General features: G+C 38.5%; 1 protein-coding gene across 1 annotated transcript in view; it reads right to left on the bottom strand.

The window, feature by feature from the left end:
• LOC140232669 (uncharacterized) overlaps window positions 1-12,936 on the bottom strand; it is an 85,224-nt gene extending 72,288 nt beyond the window's left edge. The window contains exon 1 of the mRNA XM_072312774.1: window positions 12,114-12,936. Coding sequence (XP_072168875.1) covers window positions 12,114-12,708 — 595 coding nt within the window. The 5' untranslated portion in view covers window positions 12,709-12,936. The remainder of the gene's footprint in view (window positions 1-12,113) is intronic.
• Window positions 12,937-15,519: the final 2,583 nt, after the last annotated feature.

Below are 15,519 nucleotides of genomic sequence, written 5' to 3'. Positions count from 1 at the left end.
GTGCAGTCAGCGGTGGGATTGTATGCAGCTCATGGACGAGAAAAACTTGTAGATTTGCCTTTTGAAAGTACAGGGTGGAAGTACCACCCACTTCCCCCCTTCCTTCTTCCTTATTGCTTTATGTGTCAAGTGATTGATTGTGATGACTGAAATCTGCCTAACCTTGATCATTGACTTCGACAATGTGCACATCTTGCGAAGGCCATCAGGAAAACGTCATATTTACACTATGTATTTGCTGCATGATATGTTTTTTCTTTCATTTGTTTCTTGTTTATTAATTATCAAACTGTAATTACCTTCTTTCTTTTTTAATCAATAAAACTGGGGTAAAATGTCATTCAAATAATCTGATATGATTGGATGAACCTGAGCGTGGTCCTTTAAATTCATTATGCTGCAAATTAATGATTATTTATAGTTCACACACACAGATTGAAATTAATGGTGTGACAGACATGGTTGATGTTGTTACAAGGCCAAACTCAGCACGCATTCAACAATGCTATTAAAATACACTACTGTAGCCAACCAGCAAACTGTCTACACGTGTACAGTTTGCATGGAACACTTTGTAACACAGCAGACTTTACATGTCCAACAGACACCATTCTATCGGCACATCCCCCTGACATTTTGAAAAGGAGGTAATTCATTTGGTGGTCAGGGTGTAGTCTTTTGGGTGTAAACCTCAGAAAATTTGATCTCGCAACATACATTGTACAATCTTTCACCATTAGTTACATGTAGCACTGCAGTCTTTACTCAGAGGTACGGTATTGCAGGGAGATTTCTCTATTACAGATCCTGAAATAATGCAGAATCATAACATTAACTTTGATTTTATTTTAAATTGATATACAAATGTGACATTTGATATTATACCTACAATGTAAAATATAACAACATGTAGGCCTATACAGCAAGTACAAAACATGCTGCAGAGGTTCAGTTAATAGTGTTTCAAAGATACCGTGTATCAATTCCAAGCATACATCTGTATGTGGACTTCATAAGCAATTATGAAAAGGTCAACAAAATCAGAGGGAAAAAAAAAATCTGCATGTTTGACATAACAACAGTTTCAACTTCGAATAGATAATACTGCCAAGTTCAAAACTCCTATACCATGGTCCCACATACAAGTAGGCCTACATTGTACACATTATACAAACCTCTACATCTACAATATGGCACTTGTGTAAAACTTGCACTATGACTCCAAAATCCATCAAATTGCCATCTTTCAACTGCAGTAAATAATTCTCTGTACTCATAACTTGTACATGACACATATACTGTGAAGAATAACTGTATATTGTATATTTATGATGACATACATGTAAATGGTACAATGTATCCTGGGGTACCAAACAAAAATCAGCCATTTTGTTGAATTATTTATTTCTTAAAAAAGGCTGTACCCTGGGTGCCAAAAAGAGGACATTATTTTGGTGCTGGAGCTAGCGCGCACTAGCCACCGCACTGCACTGCACTAAAGCACACGCTAGTGGTATCGCAGCTTCCATGCGCGTATAGTATAACATGCAGTGGCATGGGAATGACTATGTACACGCACACACAGTGCATGCATTTTTCTCTGGCTGTCCTCGAGTGGACGTGAGGTGGCGCTACACAACGCGGTTACCCGGGGTACTACGGTACCCCGCGGTAACGCGTGACGCATCATATGTTGAATTTGTTTTTCTAGCATTTCACACTCAAGTGAATACCACAAATACTATGCTGTTATCTTGCTCCCTACAACAAGGATGGTCTGAAGGATACAATTCTTTCCAAGTTCACGCCAGTTTGGTTCGATGTTTTCATGTGGTGTCAGGACTAATCGGCCGAGAGTAATCTCCCCTGGCACGCTACATTGAAGCTATCTATCAAGATCAGATTTCAGATTATAAAATACTGTTATCACTGCAGTGGCGTCCACTGAGTCATCTCAAACATCCGATGGACCAGACTTCAGATGATATGAACATCTGTGGCTTTTTTTTTTTCCTCATCGCTCCCAGAATTTGTGTAATTCCTCGCAGGTTCAAGCCAAATTAAAAGTGCAATTCCACGTAATGTTGTGCATTCATGCTGACTTAACAGTAAAATCAGAATTGTACAGTGTAGAATGTATTTAAAGGTTTGATCAAAATTGGACAAGAAATAAAAGAGTTACATGTATATTATCAATATCATATTCCAAAGTGACACATATTTATAGCAGCGGTGTTGGTTATAAAAATCAGAAAAGGAAAAGACATCATCATCCTACATTTTGTACAACTCTTCAGTCGGTGTGTACACACACACACACACAAATAGATAAAGATTACAGTATAATACACATGCTAATGATGAGTTAATTTAGCAAATACAATTAATGCTCCCAATAAGAACAAAATTGCCAGGTTACTAAGACTGTCAATGACTTGATGACAAGTTTGGTACAACCTACAGCGTTGATTTCATGTCAAAACAGGAAACTTGGTATAGATTTATGAATAATTTTATGTCAAAGGGACGTTTGTGAAGTGATGACAACATTTCCTGCTCTCAGAAGTGTATATGGTTGTCCTCAGTATCACTGTTTTCGGAGAAAACATACAAAAACTTTATAATATTTCTTCACTTCCTTAATGCTGGATGGGCTTTTGATGAAACCGCTTTATCATTCTGTTCATCTGACTTTACTGTATCTATAATTTAAAACCAATCTGATCGTGGTGTGGAATGCACGTACATTGTACACACCAACTTGTTAGCTCTCTATCCTCCTATACGTATCTTATCACCTTTTCTTTTATAAGGTCTACAGATGGCTTCACACTTACAAAGAAGTTTGTTTGTATCCATGACTAGAAACTTACTCATTTTCTATTTCTGTACATACGCGTATGTAAATTTGTACAAACGCACATTGTCATGTACAATGTACAGTTGTACACTATAAGTGAAAAGCAAACGAGAATAAAGATTCATGCGAAACATGTCTCTACCAACATGTTTGACAAATCATGGTGCCATCAAGGAGGTACTAGGCGAGCTCCTTGGTGCCATGGTGTTTTCCAATCACATTCTGTTGATTCTGGGTGAACCCTTGCCATTTGAACAGACTGACCCCTCAAGCATGATTCATTTCTGTCATGGGACTTGAAGGAATAAACTCTTTAATACATTGATAGTGTACATTGTCACTGAGAAATGCATATTGACAGTTCATGGACTTTGCAACACAGATTTTGTATGAAATCTTTATTGCAGTTATTGTTGCAGTCCATGCTGAGACCCATTGTAGTGTCAAAACACCTCAGCTCCTAAACACATCAGAGATACACCTGCGCTGTACCGTATGTTTCAAAACATGAATATACGATTTGTAAACAAGACATTCTTTTGTCGTCCAAAATCCCTCAGAATCGCTATCTCCCATTCAGGCTGGTTCTTCTAATCTTTGACCAGGTAGACTTGTTTCCTACTACAAAGTGTACTGTACATCGTAGTATGTAGGACCTACATGTACATCTAGAACACAGGTGGCATCAAAGTGTGTCTTTCCCATTACATTGATTATTAGTACTGTTAGGAATGGGGTTGTAGGGTAGGTGAATAAACACAATGTACATGTACTGTATTATCTGACACTACACATACATACATGTACTGTAACATTTCCTTCCTAATTGTGTCAAGCCATTCACATTTAATAAAAACAAACAACTATATCTGGCTGGTGACAACCTAAATAATGCTCTGTCGCTTTACAAATACAGTGTATCAATTACAGTGCCTTCACGTGCAGATGTTCACGTACAGTGTACGTACAACTGTACACTATGCAGTGCGTACAAGTGTACGTCATGTACAATGTTTTAATAGAGATGATGCTTTATACCTGATATTCTGATGACAAAGGCTACATTGTATTTTTAGTTGTTGTTTTTGCTATAAATTGAGAGGATTGCCAGAGTACCACACGAAATATTAATATTTTGCTTCCATAGTTCTTACTGCACAATTATATTGTCATCTCCTTCTTTAAATGCATGGTACACAATGACATGGTGAGTCTTTGGTGAAACCTTACAAACACGAGTAAATGGGTTTCAGAGTCAGGATATGACTTAAAATTTCAGGAGCTGTACTGTACTGTACGTGCCTGGGCTTACAGTAGGCCCTGCACTACATTCTGAATCTCTTGTCATCACTTTGCACCAGAACAGGTGTCATTACAATGTACTGTAAGTACAGTTTTTGTGTTTGCTTGGTTGTCTTCTAATCACTGTTTTGTTTCGTTATTCTATACAACTCAATCAATTTTTCTTGATCCTGCCAGTAAAAGACCCCCCCCCCCCCCATTATATTTTGGCAATCTTAACCTGCTTTCTCTGAATTAAACAATTGGCTTTGTTGGGTTGTTTGAAATTGTTTTTTGGGGTGGAGGGAGGATTTCAATCACACAAAAATCCAACTACCATACAATTGAACACTGAAAAAAAAAATGGTCCGAAGTTAAAGGTCCTGTTGACCTTTGGGAGAGTACATGTAATTTAAAAAAGTGTTCAAGATATCACATTTGATGCATATATGTGTAGGTCTGTTGTATCACAATACATCCTACCATATATACAATAACATTTTTGCAATAAAGCCAAAAATATAAGGAGATATCAGTATTTTTCTCATTAAACCACAACTGTAGACGGTTTAGTCTGGAAACATTTTTATTATAACTATTGTTCACATTTTGTGTATTTAACAATACTTAACATTGATTATACAGATTCAAATTTTTACAGTGGTTGTTTTTATCTCTATTAAACACACATTTTAGAAAGTACAGTAGAAAGCACTAATGCTGGGTTTTTCTTTCTTCTGCAAATGGTAAATTATGCCATAAAAATGCCTTTTAATGTCCCAATATGATCATAGTAGTCAGTGTGTACACATAATATATCATCTGTGATACATGTTCAGGCACATTTCAGCAATGTTCTGTAGCTCATCTGTCACAAGTATCGTACAAGCAATTGTTCAGGGTAACTGTCATGGAGAACAAACCAAAACAAACAGCGCAGAAGCAGGCTAGGTACATTTGAACAGTAAATGTATGAGAGAGAAGAAACCCCTGGCAAGCTACTAAAAATAAATTTTTTACCCTGGAACCAAGCCTTGATCCTTGAAAGGTCACCCTCGTGCCCCAGTTCCTGTCCAGAGGGCACAGGCATGGTCTGATCACATAAGGGACAATTTTATTTGCAGCTGTCAGCCCCCATCCCCCCCCCCCCACCATCTTTGTACATTGTACGACAGACATGAACGCTGACTTTCTGCACAAACATGGAAACATACTGGTAATATCATACAGTGGCTCTTTACTGCTCCCCAGTCCTACAGTACCTCAGGAAGCCTGATTCAATCTGATCTAAATGATCAATCTATCAATTTCAGGAGAAACTGTATTCTCACATGCAGTGCTAACATACATGTGATTCGGCACGCCGTACACCGGGGTATCGTTGTAACCCGGGGTACCGCGTTGTATAGCGCCATCTCATGCCCATTATTTATAATGCGTATCCGAATTCAGACACGCCGATTCTGAATTCGGATACGGCAAAGTCGTCGCAATGAACTAGCACCATATAGGTGTTTTTCGAAGTACACTTGCATGCATTAATTGATGCATAATCACAAATAAGAAAACATTTTTGTGCATAATAATACTAAAAAATATTTTGACACATTTTTTGGTAAGCCAGGGTACAGCGCTGAAAAAAAAAATAATTAATTCAACAAAATGGCGAATTTTCATTCGGTACCCCAGGGTACCAAATACTGCATCATGTAGCCATCCTCACAGGCCTGCATTTGCAACAGCATCCTCACAGGCCTGCATTTGCAACAGCATGCAAAAGCAGGCAACCTACTTCAAAAAATGTCAAAGCAAGTGTTGGCCTGCATTCCAAATGTAACAAATAGAGTAAACAAGTACAGCTATTTTGTAAGCATTACAAAGGTGAACAAGTGATCATAAAATGGTATTGCTTATTCCACCTTCAAATAAACTGGGAAGATGAAGAGTTCACTTTTGACCATTATCTTAAATTTTAATAGCTGATGTCAAGGAGAATCGGCAATGCTGGCACAATGCCATCAGTATCAGCATGTAGAGAATGGCATGGCTCAAAAAAAGTATAGCAGGTACAATTTGTACTTGTTTAAATACTGGTATACAGACTTTTTATGGCATGATTCTGCAGCGGCCCTTGAAATGAACTACAAGATGTAGTTGCCTGCGCTAAGTCAAAGTGCTCCATAACAAGGTCCACATGCGTGACACGTGAGTCATGTAGAGGCAGAGCAGGATGGGTAAGATTCTAATTCAGGCTCAGTCCACATTATTATTAATAGTGGCATCTTCCGTGACACAGGCCCCATATGAATGTAGAGGCCTGCATACAGCTGTACATGTACACTTACTTGTATCTGTGGGAGTCAATGCCACTGGACTATGGACTCAGTTTTATAAACATGTTGAGGTCAAATTCCATGATCAAAACATGTCTTGGCACAAGACTTTTCTTGACTGAAGATGTTATTACGTTGGTAGTCTAAGGCAGATGAATGTAAATGTCAAGTAGGCCTTCGACTATGGTGTTTGTACTATGTACCTATGTTTTACCTTTTTTTTTCTTTATAATCTTGGCCGACATTCTGTAGCTACAATGTATGTACACACTGTATAATAGCTACACGTCTGTGTATTCTTAATGAAAGTTTACTCGTTTGTGTTTGAAAAATATTATAAATGTATTCTCTATGCGATGTCTATATGACAAAGCATATAAAAATCTTGAAAGAGAAAATTTTCAGGGGGAACAGGCTGCATCTTCTGCACAAATAAAGTGTTTCCAATCTTTGTTTGATCATTTGATTGTATGAGATAATGGTGCCCATCAAACACTTTATATTGGTGTCACTCCCACTAGGGGAGTAACACTACTAGATACTAACTGTCAAAGCCTGTCTTTTGCTGACTTTTATGGTTGTCAACAAGCACTGACAGAGGCAGGGTCTTGAATCAACACAACACTTCCTGTCACCTCTGGCCATTCCTGTGTATAAATGAGGAACAATGCTATTTTCACCTGGCCTTTGAACAATCACCCCTCCATACCCACTCAAGAAGTCTTCGACAAAAGAATCCAGGGTCTATTGTGTAGCCATAAGGCTCGCAGTCATAGAAAAGGATGATACGATTATGTAATCAGCCCAAAACAGGCAGACATAAAAGGGTACCCTGTACCATTCCAATGGGTTCCGCTTACCACGGTAATTCCGCGGTGTCAGCGCATCTACATGTAGCTCACCTCGTGCCTTTAAATGTGCACCAAGAGTTTATGAGCTCTAGTCACTGACCTTCCTAAGCTTTAACTCCATTCGGTTCAAGATGTGGAAGCTCATAAATGCACTAGTGCCTAGAAAGCGAGCAAGCAAGCAAACCACAACAGACAAGAAACATCATGACTAATAATTACACACACATCATTATATATGCCGTGTATCTTACTACAAGACTGTATGGAGGACGTTAAAGGGGACCTCCGGATGATTTTCAGATTTTTACATTTGAACAACTATAAATTAGTTATACTGAGGACAAGTTTCAGAATGTGTGATAATTAGGATGAAGAATAAGAATATTTTTAACATTTAGAACAAATTGCAATGAACAAGGATGATGACCTGGCAGAGTCACCATAAGAATGCATGAGTTGGGGCTCAAGGAAGCAGAACAAAAGAAGAAGGCATGCACAGATTACACACAGGTGAACTCGCAAGCAAGCGGTATTGTAATGGAATTACACTGCTACATTTCTGAAATATGTGAACCTACTATGTCATCATCCTTGTTCAGTGTAATTTGTTTAAAAGGTTTTTCAAAGTATTGTTTCTCTGCTCAAGAACGTCAATAAATTCCACAAATCTATACATGGAGTTGTCGATTTATGTACTACATGATGTGAAATTATGAAAATCGTCTGGAATGTCCCTTTAAGTACATACATTGTAGGTCTGGCATGGCGATGTTTTCATTTTATACATGGAGAGAAGGACTATTAGAATACACTGTACACACGTTTAACTTGCTATTTCTGTGCCTACTCAAAATTTCACATTCGGATGTCATTGTCTCACCTCTGAATCAGAGTCTGGGTATTGTTCTTGTTCAAAAACTCTGTCCATCACATATTGATTAATAAGTTGTGTGTGTGTGTGTGTGTGCATGTGTGCATGTTTGTTTATGTGTCTTTCTTGTTTGTTTCACATAAAGGGGTAATTCCAAGACTTCAGGTTTTAAGACAGAAACCATAACAGATATCTAATGATGTCTCTGATAACTGTGTACAGGTATGACACATGGATGGTGACAATGTTATACATCCTGTATACATCCGATGCATTATATGCATGTATTGACAAATGTACCACACGTGTAATTTTACTGAACTGGCACGCAATTTACTGCACATTCCCTGAAGTGTCACTACTGTATGAGTATACTATGACCAGATGTACATACTGTATGTATGTGAATAAAAAGCAGAATCATAGTAATGACTTAAGACTTGGTGAGTATCGGAATGACTTTTGATATTAAAAATGTACTCATCTGAGGAATTAAGAGTAATTGGTAATGACCTACAATTGTACTTTGTACACTGTATGATTTCTGTTTGTTTTATTCTCATTCTTAAACAAATAATGTCTCTCCATGCCATCATGATACAAAAAAGAACACCAGTGGCAGCTTACTGAATTCACTGGACAATGCATGTTATGCCTTTGTATTCAGCTCTTGTTTTGCAAAAAGGTTTGTTTAAAACAAAAAAAAAGGAAAGAAATATAAATGCTATGAAGGAATAATAACAGTACACTGTAAGTCACTAAAATTAATAAGGTGCCTTCTTGTTCAATTCAAATTCTGTCTCCTTCAATCTGAAGATCTACTAAAACATGATTTGTGCTTGTATCTCAGGTGTAAAGTGTGTATATTGTGAGTAATGTATGTGTGTGTCTGTACGGTAAGGCATGAGATCAGTAATTCACATTCTGTAGCACTCAGTTGACCTCTGCAGAAAAAAACAATACCATGGTTGAGCAACTGGGTTGTGTTTTGTACGGAGCGTATTCCTTGAAGTTGTATAAAGTATATAATTTCACCTTTTCACCAAATTTTATAACAATTTCACTACTGACATCACAATATGCAGACATACATGTAAGCATACAATGTACAACATACACACACATACATCCATGTACATGTACAAATGTGTATATTACGTGTACATGTACAGTGTACAAGGTATAAGGCTCTTCTTGGATTGAGAACATAATCAATGTACAGCTGTATGTGTACACACCTTCATGAGGGCAAATACATGTAAGTCATGCAATCTATTTTTGTTTACATGGTCAAGATATTAGACAAGTGGTAGTAGCAATCCAAAAAACTTCAGAAAGACTTCCATACATCAACACCCCCCCCCCACCACGCACTTATTTTTGCCAAACCACTCCACCCAACTCTCCCTTGTCTGCTTGAAATGTATTTGTAAGCATGGATGCATGCATGACACACATTTGGTATGTGGTGAGGTATTGATATTGAGGGGACATACATATGGAATGCTTTCCAAAATTTCAGAGTTACTATTTAACAGAAAAAAAAAAAATTTGAGTGTCCCATAATTTAGCATCCAATTGCAGATGTGGCATGCTTTGAAATTCATGCCGTCGTACACCACTTTTCCCTTTAAAAATTGGTGTCTGCTTCTTCCAACACAATGAGTGAGACTTTCAAGTTTGGTGCTTGTGCTGGTGTACTTTTTGTATTAAAGTGCTGTGTACTGTATCTCAATGCTAGCACCAGCAATAATCCGGAACTTGTAATCAGTCTGTAGCTGGTTGACCTAAAAATTGTGACATATTTTGTACATGTACATGTAGGTACGTTGTACAACTACAGACTGTAGGTCTGATGGCTATAGCAGTGTTGGGTCTGGTGCTGAATGTCGTCTGCTGAACTGAACTCCACTCTTCTTGCAGACAATTTGTATGTTCCCCCCCCCCCCCCCCCCCCCCCCCCCATCTGCTAAAACCAGCCCTGAAGAATCACAAAATTTGTAATTTCAGATTCGGTGTTGGTGCATTGCCTCTACAATTACATTCAAGACCAAACTTCATACAAGCTTCACATTTATGGATGCATGTCATCCCCAGTCACTTGTACATGTGTATGTATGTGCATGGCCTACAGCCTATAATATGCTGACAAACAATGCAACAGTCACCTGTGCAAAGTTTATGGTACATGAACTTAGATATATGGCCACATACATTTCAATTATATGCCTGGGAGTAAAATTAAGAATTATGCCCATGTCAAGACATTTGTGGCATTTCAATTCTTCTTTATGTCATCCATTTCAATGATTTTGAGTCTGCATTTTTCTTTATTTGAGCGAAATGCAATCAAGTCAAGTGTTTTTTTTTTTCTTTTGTCAATTTCTGCGCTACTTTGCAGAGGTGTGCAGGCAACAGTGTGTCACAAGTGTCGAGGATTGATAATTTTGATCAATATCGCTTGCATTAATCTGATCGGCAGTGTTGGATGCTTGGAGCTTGATTTGAGTCAGTTAAAGGCACTTACAATGCAGACCCGGTGGTTTAGTCGAATGCGTATGCAGGCGCACGGCGCAAGTTTCCTACAGAGACCTATGTTATCAACTTCTCTTTACCGCTAACGCTGTGACCCATTTCCATGAGTCCGAAGAAGTCTGATCCACTGTAGTCAGTGGTCTGATCACAGTTCTGTTCATGATTCAGCTGATGATGACAGCTTTATTTAGCAAACTTCTTCTGTGATGTCATAGTAAGATGTGCCCACCCTGGCATCACTACAGACTGCGTGATGCCCAGAAGACAAGGAAGGCAACGTTTCCTAGCAACACCTATGCGCTTTACTCTTGATGACAGCTCAACTTCGGCAATCTTCTTATCATGCTAACGGTGATCGGCAGTATCATCCAACAGCGCCCCGCAACCACCGGGTCTATGTACCTTTAATAACACCAGCCAGCCCCAGCACAAGCACGTCTGTACCTATAACTTGAAATTACTGTGAAATCAAATACATGTACGTGTAGACCTAACTATACACAGCCCAGTCGCTGTACATGGTACGTCGCGACAGGGCTGTACGAGCGCGACCACCAACCACTAGGAGAGCGACGTAATCGTATCACGATAGCTTTGAATTTTGATACTTAACATCATTTTTGTCACCTCAAACTCATCGAGTATACTCTTCAATATTTACTCTACATCTGATGCTATCAGTATTCAAATGTACGCAATGAAACTTACCGAAATTGATCATCATACATGGTACATCGACGTACCATGTACAGCGACTGGGCTGTGTATAGTTAGGCCTGGCATGAAAGATTGTGTACCGTGTGGACATGCTGGATATGATGATCAATTTCGGTAAGTTTCATTGCGTACATTTGAATACTGATAGCATCAGATGTAGAGTAAATATTGAAGAGTATACTCGATGAGTTTGAGGTGACAAAAATGATGTTAAGTATCAAAATTCAAAGCTATCGTGATACGATTACGTGGCTCTCCTAGTGGTTGGTGGTCGCGCTCGTACAGCCCTGTCGCGACGTACCATGTACAGCGACTGGGCTGTGTATAGTTAGTGTAGACCCTACCATAGTTGTGGGTAAACTCGGCCTAGCAGGTAAACGCGGCCCCCAGCACGCGCATTACAAGTGGCCGAGTTTACCTGCTACGCCGAGTTACCCATGGGCCATACAAGTAACTACAGTACATGTATATTTAACATTATAAATCTCAGCATGAAACTTTCGCAAAATTGGAGCCGATGGCCTTTTTTGTGGAATCAAACTTTTGCAAATCGATGACTAGCATTCAAATGATGCACTGTGTAGTACAGTCTCTAGAGACTCGTGAAATTCACGAAAGTCTCATGCATGCAAAAATTTCTGGTTTTATGTGGTTACAAATCTTACCAACTGCGGGTGCATCATAGGAATCTCCGAGTAAAATCTCTGGGGCAGAATACGCTAGACTTCCACATGATGTTTCTAGCTTTTCACCTGGCCTGAAGCAATTACTGAATCCAAAGTCTGTCAATTTCACCACTCCTTGTTTCTTGAAAAATATCACATTCTCTGGCTTCAGATCTCGATGGACAACTCGCCGTTTGTGGCAGTATGAAATGGCCTCGACAATTTGGCGAAAGTAAGTTCTTGCTAACTCCTCGTCAAGTCCATTTTCATGCTGCATAATGTAATCATACATATCTCCGCCATCTCCTAATTCGAGAATCAGGTACAATTTCGTCTGTGTGTCGATGACTTCATAGAGACGGACTACGTTTGGATGTTGCACCAGTTTCATGCATTTTACCTCCTGGAACAAGTGAGCTCGCGACACCTCATCTAGCTTGAGTTTATCGATGACTTTCACCGCTACCTTTTCACCCGTAAAGATGTGCCGGGCGAGCTTGACAATGGCAAAGTGCCCCCGTCCCAACGTCTCCTCCAGGTCGTACAGGCCGACGATTTTCGCGTCATGATTGTGCTTGAAATATGCCCCACTCATGGTGCGGGAAAGAAGATTGAAAGCGTCAAGATAGGATCTTACCTATCTGCTGTTTAAGACATACTTCTGATTCCTCTGCCCCCTGAAAATATGCAATTTATTTATACTAGCAGGGTCTGAAATACGAAACAGTTGACCTCGGCCGGTTCCCCCACTGTACACAATACTACACACCCGTCAGGATTTCGGGTTTCGCGATCAACTTATCTTCGATCCTTCACTACTAGACACACGTCGTACCTCCGTTGACAGCATACACCTAGCCAGCCGCAGATGCGATGCCGTGTCGTCTAGCTACGGCTACCGTACCGATTTACCGGCTCCTAACAAAACCTCCATAACATGGACTAACGTTAGGCCTACATACGTGATACACTCACAGCCAGCAATAAGCATTCCCCTTTCCAGTACAGAGTCAGTGCAGTGCGACGAGATAGAATCAACATAATAAAACTACGGAACATATCGATCGCTTCTTTTATTGGTGGATGGGGTAACAAGTGCGGTGTATCGCCCAATCAGAGTCATTCTTACAAAACCTTTTGGAAAAGTCATCAAGAGAGGGCAGCATACAAAAAGGTAGAAACAAACTTAAGTCCAATGGCAATAATATTTTGATGAAGGTGTTGATGATAATTGTAATAATGTCTTTATGATTCTACAGTATATAGTAAAGAAAGTAATTAGTTTCCAGGTTTTTTATTTTGCCTTCTGTATTTTCCACATGAATCTCTTACCGAAAATTTAGTTGGTGAATTGTTGAATGATATTACCAATTTCACAGATTGGACAGGCCAGCTTGGATCTAGGCTGGAAAATAGATAATGTTGATAATGATGTGGCTTCATGATGGAAAAAGAATGTACTTCACATATTTTAGTCACCACAATAATTGTCAAGAACATGGAGACTACCTCCAAATCCTCACATGTAGTACCTGTACCAATAATTATGGTTTGAGACTAATCCAGCTGTGTAAAAATCAAGACTTGTATAATAATGTGCATTTTAAAAGGTAGATTAGGTTCCAATCTAAAATTACTATGGAAGATAGGCCTACCAGTAATATACCTGTAAAAACATCTCTGTTGTACTATATTAATTCATTATGTAACCAAAAATTACAGCTTTCTTTATTCAAAATCTGATGTAGCCGGCCTACTTGTAGCACATTTTGATAGTATAGGGCCTACCCTGTCTGACAAGTATACCTGTAACCCCGCCTCTACCATCATTACTAAACAATTATTTTGTATGTACCGGTATCAGCCACACAAGCTGATATTGACACATATGGTGGAATGTACTGTAATTGACATAATGCAAATGGTACAATAGAGAGAGAGAGAAAAAAAAAAAAACTTATGCAAAACCCATAAGAAAGCCTATATGACAATTCTTTCATGATATTATGAATTTAGATCAGATAAAAAAAGAGAATGAGTGAATGGATGAATGAATGAATTAATTAATCAGTCAATTAATTAATTAATGATTGATTGAATATTGGAATCAGAGGCTGAGCTTGATTAACCTCTTCTGAATCCCGAGTCTTCTGAGTCATGAGTTATAAACTCCATTATTGAAAAATTAATGTTTATAAAACCTGCCAACTTTGCTGGTCGTTTGAGAAATAGCTAATGAGAAATAGTTCTATCTCAGCTTGGTTTTTTTTTTTTTTTTAATTCATCACTACTGTAATATTCATACCTGTATGCACTCATTAGAATGCCTTATTTTTTGAGCCACAAGAAAAGAACTTCAAACTAAAACAATGTGGTATACAAATGAAATGAGTCAAACTAAAACAATGTGGTATACAAATGAAATTGAATTTCTGAATCTTTGAGTTGAGTTTGATTGAGTTGTAGTAATGTCATAAGGAGAGTCAGCAAAAACTAATGCATACAAAAGTTTCAAAAAAATCAAGAGGGGTAGAGAGAGAAGGGAAGAAGAGACCAAAAGATATCAAGTGTCTTGAATTGCTGAAGTTTGTAACATCATGACTTTATAAATGCTAAGTAGAAAATGATTCTGAATGATAAATAAACAAACAACTAAGATAACTTTTTGTCAGCCTTCAATTGAGAATACTGTTCCAAACAATTATTGTGAGATACATGTTTATCTTTCACTTGTGCATGGAGGATGATAGTGGTAATCTTCCATTTGGGTGAAAAAGAGGAAAATGAGGATTGTTTAAGACCAACACTGATGTGGTCTGAATGTACAAGTGTAGAATTTCATTTTACAGAAAACTGCTTCACCTGCAGTGATTGGCAGTAGCTAGCTTCTCTTCAGATGACAGTGTTTACAATGCTATATACATCTTGTTGAATATATGTAACATTTATTACCTATATGAGGCATTTTTGTAGGGCAATTGTAGTTGGTAGGCTATTTTGATGGGTCGTCAAGGTCAGCGGGCAATATTAGTGGGTATCACCCTTCTTCCGGGTTTCGCCATTCACTTTACATGTAAACATTCTGGTCAATCACAAAGAGGAGACATTCACAAATCCGGGACACACGCACCACAGAAGAATGCCAATAAATCAACTCATACAAGGTCGACCACTTCCAGCAGCACATGTCAAACAATGACGAGTCCATTTGTGCTCAATAACTGCACAGTGATCATCAGTTATTACAGGGAGGTGTCCCACCTCCCTGGTTATTACAACTCTTGAAATAGATAGCCTACAGAAGCAAAAACAAAGTGTAAATACGTTCAGATGTTTGAAGTTCGCCTGTTACAACTACATAATATGTATCTTGGAAGTTGGATTTGAATGATGTATATGATGAACA

The sequence above is a fragment of the Diadema setosum genome, chromosome 9 (genome assembly GCF_964275005.1).
Source record: "Diadema setosum chromosome 9, eeDiaSeto1, whole genome shotgun sequence".
In the NCBI taxonomy this organism is placed as follows: Eukaryota; Metazoa; Echinodermata; class Echinoidea; order Diadematoida; family Diadematidae; genus Diadema; species Diadema setosum.
Note: the sequence above shows the minus strand (reverse complement) of the source record. Positions and strands in the feature narration are given on the sequence as shown.